This window comes from Calonectris borealis, chromosome 5 (assembly GCF_964195595.1).
Source record: "Calonectris borealis chromosome 5, bCalBor7.hap1.2, whole genome shotgun sequence".
NCBI lineage: Eukaryota > Metazoa > Chordata > Aves > Procellariiformes > Procellariidae > Calonectris > Calonectris borealis.
The window spans coordinates 3,526,489-3,551,352 of NC_134316.1; the positions used below are offsets into that span (position 1 = coordinate 3,526,489).

Genomic DNA, 24,864 nt, shown 5'->3' on the forward strand with positions numbered 1-24,864 from the left:
TCCCTCCAGGTGGGATGTGTGGGCTGAGGGCACAAGGGGCACGGGGCCAGCACCGCGGCTCCCCTGCCGAAGTTTTGCGCCAGGGTGTTCCCGTGCACTTGGGCTGAGTCACGGTCTCACATGGCAGAGCGCTGAATCAATCCCAAATACGAGGGGGCTGTTAGAGGGAAATCTGGAGGGAAGGTGCATGTTATCAATCACGCTGCAGCTAAATCTTCCCCAGGTGTGCCCAAGCCCAGGTCATCGAGCTGCATCTTTCGTGCTGCATCTGCACACGTACAGCGTACAGCCGGATGCTGCCGGCACAGGCAGAATTGGGGGAGCAGGAGCTGGCAGACCCCCACCCCAGGGCAGGATCCCTCCGGTGATTTCCCACGTGTGCCTCTGCACTCACCGCGTGCTCTGGGAAGGGCACGTAGCGTGTCTGAGCTCTGCGTGTGCATGAGCCTCGGTGCGTGTGGCTCTGCTTTGGGCTGTGCGTCCTACCTGGGTGCTCTGCGCATGTGGGTGACCCCAGCCAGGTGGGTGTTTGTGCCCACGCTGGGCAGGCTGAGTGGGGAGCTGTGTCCCCAGTGCCCCCAGACAGGTGGGTGCCCATGGGGGTGCCCAGTGCCCCAGATGAGCCTTCTGCCCCAGGTGTGGGTGCCCATAAGTGTGCTTAGTGCTCCCCAGGTGTGGCTGCCCCCCATGTGGGTATCCCCCAGTGTGCTGGTAGGAGTGACCTGGGTGTGGACGCATCCTGGCTGTGCTGGGTCCCCCACGCATGCCCCCCCCCCCCCCCGTAGGTGGGTGCCCGTGGGGGTGGTGGGTGCCCCGGGAAGTGGGTGCCCCTGGATCTGCCCGCGCCTGACCCACGGGTGTCCATACCCCACGCACGGGTGCCCCCGGGTATGAACGCCCGTGGGCGGGTGCGGCGTGGGCGGGTGCCCCAGGGGGCGGCGGGCCGCCGTGCCGTGCCGTGCCACGCCGAGGCGGCGGGCGGGGATGCTGCTGCCGGCTCCCCCGCCCGCCCCGCGCCACCGCGGCAGCCGCGCCAGACGCAGCGCGGCTCGGAGCGCGCACGGAGCCTCCCGCAGCCGCCGCGGCCCGGGCAGCCCCGCGCCCCGCCATGGCCCGGAACCGCCGGGAGAGGAGCAGCTGGGGTAAGCGGCGGGGGGCGGCGGGGCGGCTCCCGCGGGGGCAGGGCGGGGGGAGCCCGGTCGGGGCGGGCGCGCCCCGCGGCCGCGAACAATGCCGGGCCTGCGGCCGCCCGCGGCCCGCTCCACGCCGGGGCGGGGGGCGCGCCCGGCCCCGCCTGGGCCTGGGCCGCCGGGGCGGGGCGGCGGTGCTGCCGGCGGGCGCGGGGCCTGCGGGGGGAGGCCGGGGGAGGCGGCGGCGGGGGGGCTCGGCCGCCCCGTGGGGGAGGCTGAGGGGCCTGTGCGGTCGGAGGGCCGCCCTCTCCCCACTCCCTCCGTGGGGCCACACGGGCATCTTTTACCCCCCCCCATCCCTTCTGGGGTCTGGAGCCGGTGGCGGGGGTGTCCGGCTGCCCGCCCCCGCTGCCTGCGGTTGCTGCCTGCTAGCGGCGCGGCCGGGGAGGGGGGGGTCTGGGCTGGGGGTGCCCGTTGTTGCGGGGGCCTCGCTGGGGTGCTGGGCGGGCGAGGCGCCCCTGGCTTGGCGCTGCCCTCGGCCTGGCGTGCGCGGGGCCCTGCGCCCCACGGCCACCCCCGGGCAGCCACCCCCGTGGGGAGCCCTCCGGCCGCCCCGGGCTCTCCTCCGGCCTGCCCTGACGTCCCTCGCCCCCATCGCTGCTGTCCCCACAGCACCTGCCCTCAGTCCCGGAGCGGATGGGGGGGTGTCACCTCAGCCACCACCCCGCCTCAGCCGGGGAGCCCCAGTCCCGCTCACCCCACCTTCTTCAGACGGAGCCGCCGGCCTTCCCCGGCAGGTCGCTCCTACAGAGGGTTTTTCACATTTCTGGAGGCTGCAGGGCTTTGTTGGTCAGACCTTCCAGACAGGGGCCATTTTAAATCCATCCCTTTACAAAGCCCAGGGGAGCTGGTAGCAGCATCGCCGGGGAGCGGAGCGGGGTCGTGGAGAGAAGGAAGTTCTGTGGCGTCTTCCTGCAAGGATTCCCTTCTCCTCCGGAGCCGCCTGCCTGCGGCAGGCCTGGATCCGCCGGCAGCCGCTGCCCCACGGGAGCCAAAGCTGGTCCCGTAGGTGGGCTGCACCGAGGAAGCAAAGGGGCTCCCGCCGCCTTTTACCCTGTGTACAGCCAGGGCTGCGGCCGAGCCTTCTGCATCCAGTGCTCAGCGATGTGTCGCTTTACCGGCTTCCACTGACGCGCTGCCTGTTTTGTGGAAAGTCAGGTTTTATACAGCCATTTGCCGTTATTTGAGGCTGCTGAGAAGCATAATTTGTCATTTTCCGAGAGTTGTATTCCGTGTGAACAACTCACTCATCGGTGCTCGCGGTATCCTGGCTCGTCAGGCAGAGCAGGTGAGCTGAGCTGTGATGTTTAGATACACAAATTACATTCTAATTTGTACAGATAAGTGTAGTATTTCCCATGATAATGATTAACAGTTCAGGGACATGTTTGCGGAAGCGTTCGGATAACGGAGTGTGTGATTTGAGCAAACGGAGCGGGTGGTGGTCTTTTTGCAAGAGAGCGAGGAGAAAATGAGCAATGCTCATTTGATCGGTGCCGTTTTTAACTGTGACTCTTGACGAAGGTCATTACACCCTTGGGTAAACTGGGGGGAAAACTTCCCAGTGAATATGCTGATATTCTCAGCTTTGTCTCACAGAGCTGTCAGTCCCGTCCCTGTGTGTGTTGAGTACTGCACACACGTACACGCGCTGGTACTTTCCCGTCAGATCTTGATAGCATGAGAAGAAAATGCAAATGATGCTGAAACGGATATAAATGGAGAAAACATCATCTTGGAAAGTATAACCTCGGTCCAGCAAGCCAGTTAGGCACATCGCTCAGTCTAAACATGCTGTTAAGGCATACTCGAGTGAAATGTGATGTGTCACTGATTTGCTGATCTTTTCCTTAGATTCTCTGTAAGTTTTACAAGAATCTGGAACCATCTATGGATCCAAGTGGATCTCTGTGGGATCAGGCACCTTCTGGTGCAAGCCATCCACAGGTCAAAATCATACCCTGTCTTCCACAGAGGTTTACATATTCCTAGAATGATTTCCCAGTACTTTGCCAGGCTAGTTGACATTGCAGGTAATAAATTAGAGAGCAAAATGCCTGTATTTTTTACTAGGGAAAAAAAAGGCCCCTTTAATAAAAATGTGCATTTATGTAACAGAACCTCATTGCCCTGAAAGATGTGTTTACATCCAGTGACTGCAGCATTGTCTGGTGACATCAGTCCATGGGGTGACTCTTCTACTGCTACGTTTTTCAGCCTAGCTGGCGAAGGAGTCGTCTCAGGCTTTTACTCAAACTAAGGCAGAAAGTCCTCACTGTGTTCTAAAAATGGGCTTATGGGTCATTAAAAATATTACGCTATTTTGAAACGGATCAAACTTTGTCCTAGTTACTCTCTGGTTAGTCAGGCCTGAAAACAGGCAACTGCTTAGCGCAACCCTTCTCCTTTGTTTCATAAAAATAATTTGCTTTTTTAAAGATCACAGAGCGAATTAGGGTGAGTGAGCGTATGGCACCCAGAAGAAATTGCCTCCGGTCAGCTATCAAAGCTGGGTTACTGTCACATACACGCATCCCTGGGAGCTCGTGTAGGGGCGTGTAATGCATCAAGCGTAGGATTTAGCCCTGGGCAGAAGGTCAGCATAAGGCTATGCATCATTTAAGGCTCTCTTACTGGACGTGCTAAGTGGTGCATAGACCTCACAACTGCTGTTAGTTGCTGGATGAATGGCTGGGGGAGCTGCAGATGTGTAATTTTTTTGGTAAGAGTAAGGGACCCTGCTTTTCCTGAAATAAGGATTGTTAGTCTAAATCCTGATTGGCAAAGCGAAGTCCAGCCAGCTCGATGAAGGCTTGTGGTAGGTTACACCGATTTTTTTCTGAAATTCTTTGTGCTTGGCAGTTGCAGATGCTCAGCAGCCTGCTCCCCCGTTACAGTAAAGCCATTGGAGATCTCTGCTCCCAGTCACTCGTGTAAACAGCACAGACTGGAACAAATTGTGTGAAATCTCTCGTGTTTCCCATCATGGCTCGTGTTGTAATCAGAATGACCCACTCATCAAGAATTCAGTTTCAAAACCATAAAAGGGATTACAGAGGTTATGTATACTTCTTGGTCAGGATTTTCAAACTGGATGTGCAATTTGTGAGAGCTCTTAAAGGGGCCTGAATGCCAGGAGGGGCCGAGCAACTGTTTTGGGGAGAAGGGACTCCTCTCCAGCACAGGCCAGGCTGAGATCATCAATGCCACACTTTCAGACTGCACAGCAATGGGTTGAACTGGAAAGAAAAGGATGATTTTGGTAGTCCTTTTTTTTTTTTAAAACTGGTGGTGCTAACATCCTTTCTGTTTGTTACTTGGTTTCTGACCTTTTATGGTGGATTTTCAGATTCCACTTACTGCCATTTCTCTGTGACTGTGAATGCTGGGAACCTCCTGAAAAGTGAAAGCTGAGATGTTTTGGACAGGCGGGCCTTTACACAAAAAGCCACTAGATAGGAGAAGATTCACAACCAAATTACTAGCTTGTAAACGAGAAAAGAAAATGAAGCGTTGGGACTTGGAAGAAGAGACAAGATAACATTGCCAGCTAGAGACCCAAATCGCTAAACATGATGCTTGGTCTTTGTGCCTTTGGTTTTGAGGCAGCAGCATTGTACAAAGAATTTAAATAGTATGGTCTGATCCATTACAAGATGAGCAGGAGCAAGATCAGCCTGCCTTTCCCCTTTTGGGGGAAGAACGGAGATGCCCTGAGCCTGCCTCGCAGCAGTGACATGGTGCTCTCGTCATGCTTCATGTTGTGTCCGAGCTGCGAGAGGCTTCGGCGTTGGCTGCCGGCCTGATTAATGGAAGGGGGAAGCAGCTTACGGAGTGCTGGTATCTTGCTGCATTTTCTCTGCTAAGCCCATGGTTGAGAAACAGCACACATAAATATTGTTTAGGGCCTAGGTGATGTTCATAGGCAGCGGGTCTTATATTAACTCCCCTGCATCATTGACTGGAACCTTTTCCACAGGGGAGTGTGTCTGGTGCAGGTATCATCGTGCTCTGGCTGCACAGGATGTCCCATGGATCACCTCCGAAAGTCACTTCAGTCTAGAGAGACCCCAGCTCCTTTGTTCCTGCCAGAAATGCTCACATTTGCTATCAGTTGAAGGAAGGTTAAGTGTTGCAGCAGTAAAGTAACTGAACACGAATTTCCCAAATGGGATAGAGGCTCCAGAGAAGGCGCTGAACTCTGCCAAGCCAGTAAAACGTATTTGAAGCACTCTATATACATAAACTTTTTCTCCAGAGTGTAATCGCCTTTCATGCTGTATCTTAGGATTTTGTGGCACATTTACCAAACTTTATTTTCAGGCAATTGTAACAACAAAAGGGTAAAAACAATTTAATGTCAGAAATGACTAAATCAAGTACTGGTGGTGGAAGGAGGCTGGTTGCTGACAGACCGGATGAAGGACCATGCAGAAAATTCATGCTGGGGGTGAAGCGAAAGTTTTGGAGATGTGTTCATGCAAGATGCATTTCAGTCATAGTGTCACACCTGAGTCTGGCTAGGCTTAAATGTGGGTAAGTGAGCCCAGGATTTGTGCCTGAAAAATAGATACTGGCCTTTTGTTAGCGCTCCTTTATGCGTTTTTTTGACAAACACAGGTGGGAATAAGGTTCCCTCTGAGAGTTGCCCACCTTGCCTTTGAATCAGCCCATCCTGGCACATGAACTGGCATGGACATAACCACATAACTGTCTAATGTGTCCTCAAACTTCCTGAAAAACTTCTGGAAAAATCCCTTCCAGAGGGCTTTCTTCCCAAGGTAGTTGTGTGCCTGTGCCTCTGAAGCATGCTAATAAGGAACTCGGCCTGGGAATTTCCCAGCTGGCATGGCTGCTGTTTCAGAGCCAGCTAAGGCAATGTAGCTTCATGTAAGTGGTAGTAGGTGTCATCATTAAAAAGTTTCACATTGGATTTTGGCATTTGAGATGTGTCTGTTGTAACAGACGGGTTTGGTGGCCAGTAATCATCCAAGCTCTTGTTTCTGTCAGCAGTCTTTTATGCAGGAAGGTCCCAAACCACTCGTGTTATCAGCATAATCATTCATCTCCTTGTTTCGTCTGCCAAAGGGAAAAGGGGCTGAGTTGGCCACGCTCTAGCTGAAGCTGCTGTGCTGCCAGCTGGATGACTCAGGGCTGGCGGGAAGAAGGTGCACTCTACATCTTACCACTGCTCCAAAAAAAGCGAAGGATGAGTACCAAGCCTGGCAGCATTAACCACCCTACTTGGTTCCCTGCTGCAAGCATCCTGGGGTGCAGAGAAGTGGGGTGCTTGCCGGGAGCACATGGGAGTGCAGATTGCATTGGGCAGAGGTGTGAACACTGCTGTGCAGCTGGCTTGTAAGAGTTCGCCCTGACTTTGGAGAGGGTAGCTTGGGGTCTCAAAGCAAGACCCCAAATGACTACGAAGTGTGGCCTTTTACCTGCCGTTCTTGATTGTTGAAGGACAGGGCTGATGTTTACATGACAGTTTTCTTCACCTGTTTCTAAGCAGTGCCCTGAAGCTCCCTGGGTGGAGATGTTCATCGCGGGCTGTGTCATTTACCCACCATTTCCACAGAAATCAAGAGCCCGCTTTGCACCTTGGTTCATGACAGAGCTGTGATTGCATCTGACAGAGCCGTGATTGCATCTGTACATCCAGTCTGGGAAGGTGCAAGCGATTTCGTACTTGGGCATGAGAAGGTCTGGCTCTGCCTTCCCATTCACTGCTGCATTTCCCAGACCACCAGCCCCGTGTGTAAGGAGGCAGTGAGCAAGGCTGGGGTCTGAGAGAGGTACGTGTGTACATGTGCGGCTTCAGAGGGGCTCGGTGGCCCTGGTCAGTGGATGTTACTGATGGCTAGCGCCAGGCTTTCCCCCTCCCCAGGTCCTGGGGTCCTCTGACTCCGTGGGGGTGCCACAAATGCCAGCAGAGGTGTGAGCAGGGTGGAGGGAGGGTTGTGGGGCTGTGTAGTCAGCCATGCCCTGGGTTTACAAGGCACAGGTAGGATATAGAAAGGGGAGGTGAACGTGTGTGTGTTGTTAAACCCAGCTCGGGAAGCTTTCTGACCTGCTGGCTAGGAACCCTCTGAGAGTGCGGTGCAGGCAAGACTGCAGAGTACTGATGGGTGTAAGAGAGGGCTTTACCCAGCCAGGCTTCCCTGCTTTGTCCTCTCGAAGACACCGTCTCCCAGGAGCAGCTCAGTCTAGACACCTTACGGCAGCCCCGCGCTAGGGAATTTGCTAACTCATAGCTGTCCAGGCCAGGCTCCCACGGCAGCCTCAGTGCTTCGAGATGCAGCTGTGCCCTGCCATGCCTCCTTCGTGCAGGATCCCGTCTGATCCTTTGCGCAGGGTCGATGCAGGTTATTGCTCTCCAACATCCCCTCTGCCCTGGCTGTCCAGTATATATATGTTTTGCTTCAATGCTTTATTTCTCGTTTTTCCCTCGTTAGCTGGATAAGATGCAGAGCTCTGTGCAAGCCTGTCTCAGAGAGAAGGAGAGGATGTCTGGTGCATGCTCAAAACGATGCTGCCTTTCCCAGCCTCCTCAGAGCCTTGCTCGTGATCGTTGACTGGTTGTCGTGTGGCGGAGGTAGTTCAGCATGAATAGAGTGAGCAGAACTCATGTCACAGAGGCAGCCGTGCTGAATATGATACGTGCAAGCGAGACTGCAGCTTGGAGAGAGATGTCTTTCTTTGCCAGTGCCGTTTGCGGAGGGCAGATAAGCTTCCTGGAAGCTGAAGCTCTCTGGAGAATGTGCAGAGGGATCAAGCCTGACTAAGGTCTGTTCAGCACTTGGCTCATGGTATCGTCGGTGGCACTGCGATATGTTTGCAATGTAAACAGCTGGGGTGAACACAAGTTCAGAAAGGATCTGCACAGCTATCGCTGCTGATCGAATTAATCCCTAGAGGGCTGCTGGTAAGCAGTCTAACCCGGTTGATTCAGGGATACTCTATTCCAGGGAAATAATAAGAAGTTAAAGCTTCCCATCAAACCTCTATTTTCTCTCTTTGGTAGTTTCTGTTTTTCCATGTGGTAAAGTAACCTGGTTCCAAGACCCTCGGAATAGCAGCATCGCATGACATCTGTGTATTTTAGGGGGGGATTGGGGCCCAGGCTGCAGCCGCTGCTTTTCATGGGCAGTGCTTGGATAGGCAGGGCTCCTGGGATCCAAGAGAGCACAAGAGCAGGGCTGGCAAATTGGCTTCTCAGGGTCTGGTTAGGCAGCCTGTGTTTGCACAGATGATGCCATGGGTTATGGCTGCATTTCATTCTCTGGAATGAAATGTATTTATTGTGCAAACTCATTTAAGGAAAAAGCTGACTTTATTAGTTGGTCTCTGGAAAGCAGTCAGCGTTTCTGTGACCTGTTCTTCCGTAGCTAAGGAAGAACAGGCTTAAACAAGCACTCACCAAAGGTATGTTGCATAATTAGCGATATCTAATTTACCTAATTTATTCTTTAGTAGGAGCTTAAATACATTAGACATCAGCTGTTACTCCATACACAGGCGCAATGTGAAATATGCTGGTTTAATTTATTTAATATTAACCAAAAATAAATCCTAGAGCAGTTGAAGAATGCTTTATTTTTTCCTTAGACTCTATTAAAGTGAGCTGTATGTCCTGTGTTATGGGGCTGTCTGCGTGAATTGGGCCATTTCCTTGCTGCTGTCTGACAGCCCAGTAAGTATGAATGCAAATTCTGATCTCCTTCACCATTCCACTTTGAATCACCATATGGAAAAGAGACGTGGATTCCACCCCGCTTTAGAGTCATGGAAATGAGCTGTTATGAAATGAGGAAAAGCAACTGTATCCTGGCAATTTCTGAATGAGCAGCTTGAGAATTGTCGTAATTGCAAGGCGCCGGGAGAGAGCCGACAGAAAGAAGGAGTCAAGTTAGAAAATAAGTAAAAACAAGAGTGTTTAGGAAAGCTGAGATCTCCTCCTTTTCCTTTTTGGCCAGATGATGTTTTGCCATTGCCAGGTACAACTTCCCTCCAAGCAGATAACTAATTTATGCTGGAAAGACCAAGTAAAAGAATTGATTTCCAGTAATGCGCAGCCATCTTATAAAATAATCTCTGGATCTCCGATGTGGCAGATAATCTAATAAACAGAACGTGTAATTTTCATCACGTGGAAATAAATATGAAAGATAGAGTTTTGTCTGCAGATGGCGTACATGAAAGAAGCAGAGATAACAGAGCTGAAATTAGTTCAAAGACCTTCTTAATATAATGCCTTTTCTCCTGATACCTCCAATGAACTGGGAAATCAACATATCCTGCTCATAATACTTCGTATTTTGCCCCTGTGTTGTGCAAACAGCCTGGCTTTCCTGGTGTTCAGGTGATGGAAGCAAGGACGTCCCCTAGGAGACTACGGCCGCTTTGGACTGTTACCTGTGTCTGGAGACATTCTCCCCAAATCTGTCAGGATCTGCTAAAAAAAAAAAGGCTCCTTACAGATTCTGATGTTTTGAAGGGACAACGCAGTCACTTCTCTGCGCTGGTTGTTGCTCTTTCCAGCAGCTGAACTGGAGGGAGAGGAAGACCTGGGAGATCCCGTCCTGGGAGAGGGAATCTGGCACCAGCTGTCCCTCTGGTAGCAGGACGAGAGGGACTCTCCTCAGTGCCCTCAGTGCCATGGTGCTCAGATCCTTGACCAGGACTGGCAGTCCATTCAGCTGTCTGAGCTGGGGGCATCCGTGCTGCCTTTCCCTGTGCTTGAAGCCCGCAGACAGCGGGGTTTGTGCCCATCTTGGTACCCAGCTGGGTGCTCTGGCTGCAGCTCCCATTACTGCTAGTGTGGGACAAGTAAAATGCTGGTCCCCCTCGCCCTCTGTCTGCGTGCCCAGAGGTGGGACTTGCTTGGTCTGGGGAGGTGGCACAGCTATTTCACCTGCACCCCTGATGGCTTCGCTAGAGTCCAAAATGTTTAGATTTAATTTGATTTACAAATTTTTTCCTGCCCGTGCCTTGAGTCACATCCTACACAAGGATCTCCCCACTGTCCTTTCTGTGCAGCTGTAAAAAGAAAAAAAAATTGGACTCAGTTAGCTGAGAAACACTGCAGGAGAGGAGGTGTTTCCTGTCGTAGACTTTATATGGCACTTGCAGCATGGCAGTGCTTAAAAAGAGCACGCGAGCCTGTGGCCCTTTGGCACCTGTCCATACTTGCACGTTGGGAAGATCTTAATGCTGGAAACAGCGTTTGGTGTGTGCAGCAAAAGGACTGACTGCTCTCAGAGGCCTGCATTTTTCAAGTCATTTGGCGATGTGTGTCTGGATCCTGGGTCCGTGTATTTGAGATGGGAAGGTTTTTTTTTTTTTCCCCTGGAGGCCCCTAAGCAGTGACACGGGGCAGGGGCTGGTGTTTGAAGGGGGTTTGGTGCTGCTGGTCCCTGGCTGCTGCAGTCTGGTGGAGAATCTAGCTTTTCAGAGCGTTTGGGACTTTTGTTTTGCTAAAAAACCCCCAAGCATAGGGAAGAAAAGATCTTTGTCTTTCAACTGTGAGCAAAGAAAGCTCGTAGTATATGTCCGAGGGCCACCAGAAATCCCCTAGCAACCAGGCTTAATGATCCCGATATTTCGCTGCAGGATCATAGGAAATCAGAAACTCGTACAAAAGCACTGCTGTTATTTAAAATATGAAGTTGCTGCTGGAGGCCTCTTTATAAAGAGGCCCAGAATGGGCAAACCCTTTTCCTCTTGGTATTTATAGCTTGCCTTTTAGCATGTGCACACATAGTCCTTGTGCTTTGAAACAGCTGGGACTGACTGAAAACTGGGGCCCCGAGGTCAGGGTCTGAAACAGAGACCGAGGAGTTTTAAGTTCAGGCTATCGTCTTTGGAAACTTGCAGCCTGAGCCAACGAACCGGGAAGTTTTTGTAGAAATGTGGGGGAACTTTCCATCACACGCTCCCTTCCTTGCTGGCGAGGAGATTTCACGTGGCTGTAGGTGAGCTGACTGGCATGATTAATCACCTTCGGCATCTCTTTCCTGTGCTGGGAAGTTTGGAGACAATGAAAGGAAAATTACTGGAGCTGGCCTGTTCTTTGCAAACCCCAGGGCTGTAGTGTCTGTGGATGGCAGGTCTTAAAGCACATCCGTCTCCCCGTATTGCAGCAGGTACACAAAGCAGCTCAAGCGGACCAGGAGGCCATTAAAAGCTGTAATCATCTCAGCTGCATTGGCCTGGAGGATGATGCGGGTGATACGTATCGGTCTGGCGCGCTGCCATTGCCGAGCGTGGATGCAGTGATCGAACGCTGGGTCCCTGCCCGTCCCCTCCAAAGGCTCCTGCTGCAGCGTCGTGCTTGTCACTTCTCCCCTGTCCCGGCGGGGAGGTGAGACCCTCTTGTAAGGCAGTATGAACGCTACGCAGCCTGGGCAGCACTCGCCTCTGTGCCGGGGAGCAGCTCCGCAGGGAACTTTGCCGTTTCGAAGTGGAAAAGTGAGCAGTGCCTGTGCTTTGCATATGCTTTCCACTTGGGAGTGAAGAAGTGGCTTTTATCAGGATGGGCATGTGTCTTCATGGCCATGGTTCCTGCTGGGGCTGTCTCGGGGGAGGCTGTCGATGAGGTGGATGGCAGAAGCAGCAGATTACACTTCCAGCATTAGTGCAGTCTGCAGATGGAGCAGGACTCTGCTGTTGCTACAGAAACAGCAGTCGCACAGGATGCATAAAGGCAGCATCCTTTGCCAGAGACATGAGGTACTTAGACACCGCAGCTTGAATGCTGCATCCATTTTTGAGACAGCCTTCAGGAAGGACCTGGTGGGGAGTGTCCAGAGAAGAGCCCTCAGATGCCTAGATGACGTGGTAGCAAGGGATGATCGGGGGGCTTGGACTTCTATTTTCTAGCAGAGGAAAAGCTAAAGGAGGTGTTATGGCAGTCTTTGTGTATGTAAGAAGTTGTTGCAGGCAAGAAGAGAGTGATCTGTTCTCCATCTCAACTCTTGCAGGACAAAAAGTAATGGGTGTGTTTTGTCAATGGAGATTCCAGCAGGGAACTCTCTGCCTGCAGGGAGCACGCAGACAGATGGCCCCAAAGTGGCAGGGAGTCTCCATCGAGATGTCGGAGGACAGGTTCAACAGACATCTGCTCTGAACGATGCTGTTTTGGGGTGGATATTTGGGCTAGCTGGCCTGTTACCACCCTGTCCAGCACTGCTGTCTGTGATTCTGCACTTTGCAGAAGAAGGAACCTAACAGCTTTTGTTTTACTTGTTTATGCAGGTAGTTTTGGAGAGAAGACTTACGATTGGAGCTCAGAGGAGGAGGAGTCCGTGAGGAAGGCAGGACCAGTGCAGGTCCTCATTGTCAAAGATGACCATTCCTTTGAACTGGATGAAGCTGCACTGAACCGCATCCTCCTCTCAGAGGCTGTCAGAGATAAAGAGGTTGTGGCTGTGTCCGTTGCTGGAGCTTTTAGAAAAGGAAAATCGTTCCTGATGGACTTCATGCTGCGGTACATGTACAATAAGGTATGGCTCCAGCTCAGGTGGATCTTCCCAGGGGTATGCTGCTGCTGCTTATTGCTCCCATGTATCGCCCAGGGATGAGCTGGACAGGACACTGGCTTGGTGCTCTAGGAATGCTCAAACCTCCCGTTAGCCTGGGCTTCACAAAATAAAATAGAGCAGATCCTTCCACAGCCCTGTGCACCAGTGGGTCTCTAGTGGACTCTTGACTTTGGAGCAGAGATGTTCACATTTGATGCCTTGTAGGAAACCTCTCTTATAGGGGCTGCCCCCCTCCAGTACTGGGGTGGAGGCAGCACAGAGGAAAAGTGTAAACCCAAAGTGAGAGGAGAACACTGGCAACTTCTTCTCTTCCTACCACAGGAAGCAGTGGACTGGGTTGGAGATTACAACGAGCCTCTGACTGGTTTCTCCTGGAGGGGAGGGTCTGAGCGGGAGACGACTGGCATTCAGATATGGAGCGAGGTTTTCCTGGTGGATAAGCCCGATGGTAAAAAGGTGTGTGCTTCTCTGTTGTGTAGCTGTCTGTTGCTGGTCAACTCATTTTTCTCTTCCAGTTTTTGTAAGACTCCCTTGCCTTGTCTTAGGTTGCTCAAATGCCTGTGCAAGTTTAGAGGAGGTCTTCAATACCATATCCCTGATTTAGCATGAATGGGTTTAATGCAGTGAGTTGATATGATGTCTAGGTGGCCCTGATATGTTCTGTAGGTGTGCCTCTAACTCTGGGCATTCCAGAGTTTATTTCTCTGCTATTCCCAGGGATCTTGAATCTGAGGTCCTTGCAAACTACTCCCCTTTCCTAGAGCAGTAGCTATAAAATGGAGTGTCTTCATTCAGGGTAGTCAAACACAATGCAAACTGGATTTTGGGACATCCTGCAAATTCAGCTTATAGCCAGGAATATTTGTATTCACTTACTCTTTAAGAAGAGCCCAACATCAAAGTGACACTGAATTATTCACGGTGTGATTTCTAATACTGGCTGAACGTGTTTTGGGTTAAGGAGGTGCGATACGCTGCCGTGTTTGGTTTCTGTGACATGAAGCTACTGCAGACTCAGGAAAAGACCCATCCACACTGACAGCAAGTATTTGAGGAGCAAAGCAGTTCCCTCCTCTGCGTTGCACATTCATTTCGCTGCCTGCTGCAGTCATCGTGCTGTCAAGAGTGACTGGGACTGCTCTTTTCCTTTGTCCTCCACCAGTTATAAGTCTGAGGCAGAAGCAGTGAGATTCCCAGCTCAATAATGCAGCTGATGTTCACCCCCCACCCCTTTGGCATTCGAGAGTGATTTTGCTTGGATGCAGATGCTGAACGGGTGCATCCAAGATGACGTGGAGCTTTCTGCCTCTCAGGTTGCGGTGTTGCTGATGGACACGCAGGGGACCTTTGACAGCCAGTCCACCCTGCGGGATTCGGCCACCGTGTTTGCCCTTAGCACGATGATCAGCTCGATACAGGTAAGAAGGGGGATGTCTCCAGGAATCACTTCCTAAAAGGCGGTGGCAAAAACCCAGTAGCTTGGCACCAGCCTAACAGCAGCTAGCCAGGGCCTTTGGTGGGAGAGACAAAGGATTCGCACATGACTCCATCATCACAGGGAACAGTCTCATCTCCTCATCTCACCCCAAGAGCAGGGCCAGCAGCAGATGCATCCCTTTGCTTCCAGCTACCAAAGAGGAAAGGACCTTGGTCTGGGGAACTGGGTGTGCTTTTGTCTCAGTGGTGCTGGAGAAACTTCTGGGCTGGAGGTGTTCGCACACCAGTAATCGCATAGCCTGTTAGGGCTTCCCTTCTTACCGTCCGGCCTTTGCTCTTGGAGGACAGCGTGAATGGGATGGAAGCTGTGTCTTGGTACAGAGCTCAGCACATCATAAAAATGGAGAAGGAGGAACATTATTTGGACCTGACGAGCTTCCAGGCTGGGGCATGACATGCGGAAGTGTTTTGCTGCACAGGGAGCAGCAGTGCCTGTCTGTCTGACAGTGCGAGTCTGTCCAGCAGTACAGCTGTGCTTGTACCGGCACCACAGGCCAGCTGGGACTTCGGCTGTGTCCCCATGGTAATGTCGTAGGCTTTAACCACGCTGACCCACGCGTTGGCCCGAAGGACAGGCCGTTCTGAGCGCTCTGAATTTTTTGTTTTTAAATGCAGGTTTATAACTTGTCCCAGAATGTGCAGGAGGATGATCTGCAGCACTTGCAGGTAAGACCCTTGTCCCTGCTGCTCCGCAGCACTGGGGTGCCTGGATTATGCTGTGCACTTGCAAGCTGTGTTACTCCGGAAAGGCACTTTCGCATTCGGAGCCACAAAAGTGTTTTTCAGTTTCCCAACTCTCATATTGGTTCATGGGCATGGAGGAACAGTCATTTGGTTTGAAACCCGACTTGCCTACGCTCTTGTAGCGTGGCTTCTTGGGGGCCTGAGTCCTTTGGCAGGGCAGTCAGTGGGACACTTGCCGGGAGGACTGTTCCTGTCTCTGGGACGCGTGCCTTCCTCAAGGCTGATTGCCTGTGGAGCTGGAAATGGCTCACGGCTGTGCTTCGTGCTGCAGCGGGTGGCTGGAGGGCACGGAGAGGCTGAAAGAACCAAGGCTCTTAAGTCGAGACAAAAGTGGCTGAGAGGGGAGGTGGTGACGGTCTTCAGCCGTGTAGGAGGCTGCTGCAAAGTGGAGGGCAGTCTCTCTTATGTCCACAGTGCATGGGACCAGTTGTCATGGGTGGTGCTGCAGCCAGAGAGGGTTAAGGTGGCTTTCTAATGGTGACGTTAGAGGAGCATCAAACAGACTGCGTAGGGTAGAGTCCCCATCACAGACCCCATCTCGGTGAGGAGCACCCATCACAGGTCTGCCAGGAACAGTTTGCATACAGCTCATGCTGGCCTGTGTGTCCTTCCGTGGGATTATACTGGGGTTTCTCGGGGAGCAGAGACCCGTGAGAGGCCAGGACCGACCCATGGGGCTGGAAACACGCAATGACTTGCAGCGAGGGGCTAAAGTGACTGGTAAAGGGAGGGATCCAGGGCAGTTAACCCTGTATTGGCTGTACTCCTGCTGTGAGCGCCCGACCGCTGCTCCATGAGTAGGGGCAGTAGAAGTGCTCATTTGACTTAGGTGATGGGGAAGCTGAAGGTAGAGGTTGCACTGTTCATGCTGTAGGACAGGATCTCTGGGTTGTTAGGAAAAGCCCGAAGAAATTGGGTAGCCCTTTATAAGCCTGGATATTGACATCTGGTACTGGCTCAATACAAGTGACCCCTAAGGGTAATTACAGCCGTGACTGTTGGAGACAAGCAGCTAATTGGATTTTTGTGGCACACGTGTCCTGCCCATTTCCTGGTATTACCTCTAGCTTTCTCTTCTGTTTAGCTGGTTGATTGATTGGTTAGGTGGGTTTTTCCAGGAGCTTAAGAAAAAGGAAAGAAAAGCAAAAGTCGGGCTGGAAAAATCAGCATTTGAAAAATTTTGTATCATTTCAGTCAGTAAATATTTTTAACAATAATACCTTTTTAACATTGAATTTATCCAATGCAACTCTGATCTTTCTGTTCAGATTTTAAGCCAGTATTGTTTAACATGTTGACCCATTTTTAGGCATCTGTGAAATACATTATTGTGCCTTCAGTTAGAAATTACAGTCCAGAGAGACTGGAGAGCCTTCAAATCTCGCTGGTAGGCTGATCTTACGGTCTTTGCACAGTGGGTGTTTGCAGGGAAAGTACTTATTTCTGAATTCATTTCCGCTGCTTTTTGGAGTGTTTAAAGAGAGCGGGGCTCCAGCAGTCCCCTGTAGAACGTGAAGTTCCTGCTTGGTACGAAAGCAACAGCAAGCAGCTGATTTGAGCCATTTTTCACACATTTGGCAGCCAAAAATTCCAGGCTGAGATCTTTCACGTGAAGGCTCAGCACGGTGGTTGTCTGTTAACAGCTCCGTGTGCCTCTCAGATGTGAACCGAAAGCGCACAGCCAGCCAGTTTCTGTTCCAGCTCTGCAAACGGTGCTGTTAGCCCTGAGTCAACAACCGTCCCTCGCTGCCGTGCCTGTGGCCCGGCCGTGCAGACTGCCAAGCTAACAGTCCTGTTGTTCTTTGCTTCTCCTTCCAGCTTTTCACCGAGTATGGCCGGCTGGCCATGGAGGAGACATTCTTGAAACCTTTCCAGGTGAGTCCCAGGGTCCTGGCCAGCACACGTCCCCTCTGCCGGAGGTGGCTTGGCCCCGAGCCGGTTGGCTTCACCACGAGGTGTCACTGCAGTTTGCAGGACGGGGAGGAGATGGGGATGCCTGGGGACTGGCTCAGCTGCGCGACGGAAAGGCTTTGTGCTTCCTTGCCCCCAAAGAGGCTTCCAAATACATCCAATATCCCTCTTTCTTTCCTCTCTGAACCCTTGCCATCCCGAGAGCTCTGCCCTGTCCTGCCAGATGTCCTGCTGGGCTTGGAAAGCAGTCAGGTTTTGCAGCAGGTTTGTCACGCTGTCTACCCAGGGACTCTGCCTAGCCTTCGCTCTGAGAGGTTTGAACCCGCCTGCCCCAGGAATCCCTGCTCCTGGCAAAATGAAAGGACGAGGATTAGCTCAGAGCTCTCGCAAGTGACGGCAGAGCTGTGGGAAGGCTCGGTTTAAGTGGGGTTTTAACTTCAAATAAGGGACATCTGTTCACCCTGCTGCTTCCCAACCTGTGAAAAGCTGGCGTTCAAAAAAGGGAGAGCGTCGGGCAGAGAAGAGCTTGCTCTGGACACCAGAGCTGTGACCAGCTGGGAAGATGGCGCGCTGTGACAGCCCCTTCCAGTAGGAAAGTGAATATGAACAAAAAGACAAAGCAGAAGGTAGGGGGGCAGAAGGAACCCATGACACGGCTGTGGCAGCTCACTAAAGCTCCAGTCCTTTAACAGATCAAGTAATGATGTCATATGGCTTTGATTACGGCTGCGCAGAATCCCGTGCACCTGGGAGGCTGGGAAGGTGGCTGAACAAGTTTCGAAGCTTTTGGGGGTCTGTGGGACCAGGTGCGAGGCAGGGAGCGGGGCCTAAGGGGACGGAGGGAGCGATGCTGTGAGGTCCCCACACGTCCTCACGCCACAGTGGAGCTTGATGCATGATCAGGGTGGTAAATAGAAGGAAAACATCTTCTGTGGGGCTCTGGCCTTATCCTGTACAAGTTGTTCCTTTAACCAGATGCTCTTTGGCAGTCCCAATGGCTTGCTCCAACTTCCAGCTGGCATCCACAGTAGGTTAGGTGGTAGCTGGATGGGGGTTTGTGAGCTTCCCAAAGTGGAAAACAGCAGAGAGCAAAACATGCTGTAAAAATGCAAATAGTAATTGGGAATGGGTTACAGTTATTTTACTTTTGCCTTCCAACATAAAAAGAAAATTGCCATCCTCACCACCATTCTGGAAGGCCTAAGGAGTTTATAGGGTGTCTGTGGTCAGGAAGTGGAAATAAAATTAAAAGGTTAAAAAATATGACAAATGGACAAATTGAGATTTTGGGGAGCTTTGAGGGTATAGTGGATGCTGGCATGGGCAGATGACTGATAAACAATGTGAAAGCTACCAGTAAAAATATATGACTTGTAGTAGCTAGAGCTAGGAGAAAATTGTAACGTGGTACAGAAAAAAACCAGACATTAAATAAATATTCCTGTTCCTTATTTAAAAACTCTCAGGATAATGTAGCCAAATATTTCAGTGAAAGTGAAATACTTCTTACTCCATCAGTAAAAAGGAGGCTGTAAGGGGAAACTTTTAAATATGCTTAAGTCATTAGGACTGGATAATAGGCTCTGATTTTTACCAAAGACCGTAACTGCTGTCAAGTCACACAGTTTTGTGGATAGCAAGTCTTGTCAAACAATCCCATTATCAATTTTTAAAAGACCACGAGTTTGGTTGATAAAGATAACTATCACCGTGATATGTTGCCTTCTGTAAGTTTTATCTCCCTATGATGCTGATTAAAAGCAAATGAACAACATACCAAGTCAGCATTGTCTATTTTAATCCATTGTAAATGGATTAAAAACTCATTAACTGATAGGCGACAGAGCACGCTGAACTAATTTTAATAGGGAATCATCATCCTTCAGAATTGTTGCCTTGGGGCTCCCCCCAGGGTATCTCTGATTCACTGTCATCTTCATTAATGATCTGGGGAAAAATATCCAACGATTGGTGGTAACCCTTGCGGATGTGATAAAATTTGGTAGAAGGATCGATGGTGATGTGGCCAGGTGAGCAATGGAGATCTCCCGTCCACATCGCAAGGTGGGCTTGTTCCTGCAAAGCATGTTTTTAAAGACAGCCAAGCGTTCTGATTAGGAAGCAGGAGAAGGGTGATGGTAAATAAACTGCTTTTCCAGTGGGGAGTGTGCAGCTCAGTGCTAGTCAGACTAGCAACGAGGAGCACATTGTTAATGAGGGAGCAATTTAATGGTTAGGGTGGGTTAACGAGAGATGCAGGGGCTTCTCTGGTAGCTGCAGGCTTTAAACTGAGACAGCTCTCTTTGCAGAAGAGAGTCTACAGCTTTTCTTGGGTGAGATTCCTGTAAGTCAAACAAGCTGAACCTCTTTTGTCCTTAAAATATATGAACCTGTAAAGGAGGCTCTGGAAAACAGCTCCTATAGGAAAACGCTGCCAAGCAGGGAGAGCACTGAAAGTGTCGATAGCGAGGCAGTTGCATTGATCCTGCTGGAAGGGAAGTGATACTTGGCAGTGGAAAATTAACATTTCCCTTTGGCTCCCTCCTCCCCACGGTGTGTCCTCCCTGAAGTGTGACCGCCTGCGCTGCCCCGTGCGCCCTCGCCAGATGCCAGCCCTGGTCGTGACGCCTTCGCGAGGGCTGCGCAGGCAGTTTGCGAGGCTGGAGGGGCTGAGGGGGGGTATGAGGCATGGTGAAGACAGCACGTCTGGAACAATTTTGCTTAAGAAGAAAGAAAATAATTCCCGAGTCAAGCAGTGCAAGACATGCATAATGTGTTTGTGGAAAAGTCCTAAACATGGACATGTCTCCTAAGCATCTCACAGTCTTAGAAAGAACAGCGTGTCCTGAAACATCTAACTGGGTGCAGTTGCTGTGGCTTGTCATGCAGTTAGGAATGGCCAACTCACTCTTCTATTTTTTTTTTTTCCTTTCCTGATGTTTTATGGAAGAGAAGTAAGGAGGGGAAATATTTTCCCTCCCTCCCCTAAATCTTCATTCTAAACATAGACAATTTTTAGGGAAATTCCAATGAAATGGATTCCACTTGCTGACCTGCTTATTCATGTGCATGAGAGAAACCCTGGCACCCCTGCCAGGCCCTCCTGGGCTTCGATGTTCAGGGCTTCCCCCTCCAAACCATGGATTCGTTACACGGGACGTAGGTCCCTTGCACAGATGAGACGCTGGAGACAGGATTTTTTCTGAAAACATTTTTTTTTTTTTTAAAAAGATTGAAAGTTCACCGTACTGGTATTTATTTATTTATTGCATAGGAACTTTGAATGCCTCAATAAAGATTACAAAAGCCAGTGATTTCTTACTCACCCTCGTTATCCTGCATCTGCTTCTCATTAAAAGTCTGTCTGGAAGGCTGCCCAGTGAAAAAGGCTGAAAAAATGAGCCTGTAAAATTCCCATAGGATGGAACTAAATGTGGCTGGAATTGGGGAGCTCGTTGCCTTTTGTCCTGGTTAGCAAAAATCTCTTTCTTGTTTTGCAGTTTAAATGATTGACGCTATTCTTCAAGCTAGGGAATCAAACTGCCACCCAGCAAACCCGTACAGCGGTCCGGGGTTTGCTACCCCCCCTTCCCCCTTGCAGGACATAGCCACACGTGCAGTGAGTCTGTGCGGTCTCAGCACCGCGCTGGGATGGCCCTGCACAGAGGGGTATTTCCACCAGTAAAGGTGTGAGTTGCTGCTGGAGCCGGGCAGAGACTCAGGGCCAGGTCTTGTTGTGGCATGAAGGTGGGGGCGAGGGTGCCGGGGGTCCTGCCACCGCTGCGGGCTCCGATGGCTGAGCGTGACAGGCTGCTGCAAGCGGTGGCAGTGGGGAAGGAGGCCCTGAACTCCCTTGTGAACCCCTTTTTGATAACGTACGGCAGAGTTACAAGTCTCACGTAGCCACTCCTGGTCCTGCGATTAGCAGCGAACGACAGAGCGATGCCTGATGAGTTTTTCTGAGCTGGAGCAGCCGGTGACTTTGACTCGGGGGGTACTGTGTGATGCTGACCCCATTGCGTTTCTCTCTGTCTTTTCTAGTCCCTTATATTCCTTGTTCGTGACTGGAGCTTCCCGTATGAATTTTCCTATGGATCCGATGGTGGCGCAAGATTTTTGGAGAAGCGGCTGAAGGTGCGTTCTTTCTGACCTGGGTTCGTTTAACGAGCAGTGCTAGCCCGGGGGTATGTTCATGGGTGACGGAGAGCGAAGAGGCAAATCTGGCTTGTGACCCAGGGGTGATACACTGCCGTCACCTGCGTGGATGGAGAGTGCACAGGGCACGAGGGTGAGACCTCGATCTGGGGGACAGCCGGCGCTGGCGAGTGTAATCCTGGGCAGGGAGCAGGGAACGGGATGCAGAGCACCAGCACCAGCATCAGCTGAGCGGCCACAGTGAACCGCAGAGAATAGAGGTGCTGGTGACGGTCACACTTACCCAGTGCCTTAAAATCACAGAGGAGGCATTTTAGGAGGCTGAATTTCTTTGCCATGTTTGGTGGAGGGCTGAGGCCGCCTGTCCTAGGCGTCTGCCCAAGCCCAGGCTCCCTGGGGCTCTCTTGCTGGGAGCGGCGTTAGAGATGGGAGTCAGCAGATTCCCTAGAGACCAGTTTTAATAATAGGTAGTTGTACAGTAAAACTGATGGGCAAGGGCTCTGCTGGGATTAATCAGGAAATGCATGGGTGATTTGGTAGTGGTGAGACCTAATTAAAGGGGAGACAAGAAAGGCCCTGGTGGGAAATCCCAAATGTTTTTGTATTCCAGTCATACACAGACATGCACATTTTCCAAACGATAATAACATGCCCCAGGGCATGTGGTCGGAGATATGCTAGTTCCTTGGGAGCTGGAGGAGCCTTCTCTTTGTCCTCGTGCGGCGTACCCCTGCGGGATGTCCTTCTGGCTTGCTTTTCCCGCTGTAAGCAGCCATGGTGCGGAGTACCCCGTGCTCCTGCCAGCGCTGCTGGCCCGGCGTTACCGGTGTCCCCATCAGAAGGAAACCCCTCGAACCCAAACTGGTCTCTTGCAGGTCTCGGGAAATCAGCATGAAGAGCTGCAGAACGTCAGAAAGCACATCCATTCCTGCTTCACCAAAATCTCCTGCTTCCTCTTACCTCACCCGGGACTGAAAGTTGCCACCAACCCTAATTTCGATGGAAAACTGAAAGGTACAAAGGCAAAGGTCTGGTTTTTCAGTGGATGCCTTATATGCCCTGGTAGACTGTCCCGCTGGTTCCTGAAACCTCTATAAGTATTTTCCATGAAAAAACTTCTGGGAGAGGAGTTGAATCCTCCTCCCAACGACGTACATGCGCTTGGCTGATTCTTCCAAGTCCAGCAGCTGCCTGTTCATTGATAGATGCTTTTAACCTAAGACAGAGGTGAACGCTAAAAAGGTGTGGGAAGCCCAAAAGGTGTGGGAGGCCAAGACAGGTGTGGAGGCCGAAAAGGTATGGGAGGCCGAAAAGGTATGGGAGGCCGAGATGGATGTGGAGGCTGAAAATGTCTCGGAGCCGCTGGCAATGTGCACTGTCAGGACAGATGGCTGATAGGCAACCGGCGAGGGCAGGGCTGAGATAGGAAATTTATGGACACGGTGTTAAGCCTGTAATTAACCAATTCTGCCTGACTTGCAATTCGGCACAGATGCAGAGCGGTGCAGACTGGTTGCTGGAAGGCAGGGTGGTGCTTGCAGAGGGTGGAAGGCCGGTTACACGTGCTCTCAAGGGAACGTTATTTCACTTTGAAATGCTTTCCAAGGAATATTTAATCTTCCTAACTTATCTGATCAGTGGTTTTCCTACAGGTCAGACTTAGTTCAACAGGTAAAAAAAAAGGGGAAGGAAAAAAAGCCATCTCCACCTTCAAAGGAACCACATGCGGATTTTTTTAGTTGTTTGTTGTGAACCAACTGCTTACCAGCATCGCTGGTTACAGGCTGCATGCAATCTTAGCAATAGAGAAAGTGTCCTATTAGTCACTCAAAATAAATTAGCAGACAGAAAGATGTTACTTTTTCTCTGGTTTTGTCTGGCTAGTGATCAGACTTGTTCTTCTGGCAAACTCCGAGCTAACCAGCAAGCGAGGCAGCGGCGGGGAGGCGTGCTGGTGGAAACTGAGCTGATCTCTGGTAGTTCCCCCCTTAATGTCAGGTGCTGAGCAGTACTGAACAAGTGGTGCGTGCCGAACTGGCACAGGAGTTGGCAGCGGCTTCTTGATGCCATTTTTCATGTTCCCTCAGAGCTGTACTGAGCTTTTTGTGGTCTGATGCAAGAAATGTGGGGAAACTTCCCCTCTCTCCTTACCTTCCAAATCCCTGGATGTTGCATTATTTTTTCTGCCTCCAGCCTTGTACAGTTCAATTTAAATGGCAATAAATGGATGTCAGACACTACGAAGCCATAAAAATGACTGTTAGGAGATGAGTCTGCCTCTCTTGAAGGGACACAAGCAGCCTTTGGACCCCCCAAACAGCGCCCTGTGCCAGCCCTGTGCTTTGGCAAAGGGGCCGGGCTGGTAGGAGCAGAGATTGTGGTACCTGCACCAAGGGGTGTCTGATGGTGCAATGTAAACGCACAGTCACTCGCAGGAGTCCTTAGTGTACCTGTACCAAGTGCCTAATGGTTTGCAAAAGCTGTAAAATGCTTTGCAGTGAGAATTTCACATGTGGGTTCATAGAGGACCAAGAACTCGGCACAGAAAAATCTTACCTGCTGGCACAGGAGGTGGCAGGGATGAGAGCCGGAGAGCCTAAGCTCAGCCAGAAGATTTCCACTACGGGCGCCATGGAGGGGCGAAGGGAAGGCACAGCATGTGTCCGTGTCCTGTACACTAAAGGTCATGATTTTCAGGGAATGTATGTGTCTAGGCAAGAAGATGCTGCTCTCTGGCTATCAGCGTTGCGTGCGCATTACCAGCATCATCATCAAAAGCAGGTTTTTTTTCCTATGCAGTCACGTTTGTGTTTGCGTGAGTATTTTTGAGACCATGAAGCTGATTTGTGTATATATGCACAGCTGTATATTCTGTCTGTGGGTTAAGTAACAACTTAGCTGGGGCCACAATCATTTCTGAGTGCTCACATCACTAAATTATAGGGTGTCTGAGTCTCTGGCGTGACTCTCCTGCCCTTGTTTCATATGAGTGCACGCTGAAGCGCAAGTCTGACGTTGGGCTGGTACTGATGACATTGGGTTTTTTTCCAGAAATAGACGATGAGTTCATCAAGAACTTGAAGATTTTGATTCCTTGGCTTCTTAGTCCCGAGAGCCTGGATGTTAAGGAGATCAATGGAAACCATATCACCTGTCGAGGCCTTGTGGAGTATTTTAAGGTATTGGCTTATTTAAGAGAAAGCGGGCTCATTCGTCTGTGGCACACTTGCACTTTTGCTGTAATTAAAGGGGAAAGCAGCAGCGGGCAGGCCAGCATCTGATGACTGGAGGAAATGTTTTTGGTCTAGCTAATAGTCCTGACTGTCATTGCTGCAGAAAGCAAACACCTCACGGTCGCATATTTGACCACGCAGTAAGCCCAAGAAGCGGGCAGGGCTGTTTTCGTCCCCTGGAGAATTGAAGACCAGGGGGAGGTAGGCTGAGGGCCATATTCCCATTGCCTTTGGAAAAAGCTTATTTTTGTTGTCATGACTACCGGGACATTTTAATGCAAGACATCAGTGAGTAATTCTCACCACCTACTCTCCAGGGCTACCTGACTGTGGCTCCTTCTCCTTCATTGAAGGACGGAGGTAGGTGCAAATCCGATGGTAGGGAAACTTAGCGTAAGTGGTGGAACAAGAGCCTTGAGTGACTGCCCCAGCCCACCCACGGAGTCGACCTCGAGCCATGCTACGTAGCACTTTCTGACAGAGCATCCCCTGCTGAAGCCATCTTGTGCCAGGAACGTCCTCCTCCTCTGTGCTTTTAACATCCTGTTAAGGCTGTGTCTGGAAGCGGGTGGGGGGGTTTGCGTGTTGCTC

General features: G+C 51.1%; 1 protein-coding gene across 3 annotated transcripts in view; it reads left to right on the forward strand.

Annotated features, from left to right (window-relative positions):
* Positions 1 to 982: 982 nt before the first annotated feature.
* ATL1 (atlastin GTPase 1) overlaps positions 983 to 24,864 on the forward strand; it is a 32,129-nt gene continuing 8,247 nt past the window's right edge. The window contains exons 1-9 of one of the 3 annotated variants that reach the window (XM_075150725.1): positions 983 to 1,142; positions 12,447 to 12,694; positions 13,055 to 13,189; positions 14,047 to 14,151; positions 14,846 to 14,896; positions 16,793 to 16,849; positions 20,927 to 21,019; positions 21,916 to 22,054; positions 24,092 to 24,219. In XM_075150725.1, the coding sequence (XP_075006826.1) occupies positions 1,109 to 1,142; positions 12,447 to 12,694; positions 13,055 to 13,189; positions 14,047 to 14,151; positions 14,846 to 14,896; positions 16,793 to 16,849; positions 20,927 to 21,019; positions 21,916 to 22,054; positions 24,092 to 24,219 (990 nt within the window). In that variant the 5' untranslated portion in view covers positions 983 to 1,108. Of the gene's footprint in view, positions 1,143 to 1,946; positions 2,479 to 12,446; positions 12,695 to 13,054; positions 13,190 to 14,046; positions 14,152 to 14,845; positions 14,897 to 16,792; positions 16,850 to 20,926; positions 21,020 to 21,915; positions 22,055 to 24,091; positions 24,220 to 24,864 lie in introns of those variants that run through there. The other 2 variants (XM_075150727.1, XM_075150726.1) reach the window with 2 other exon arrangements.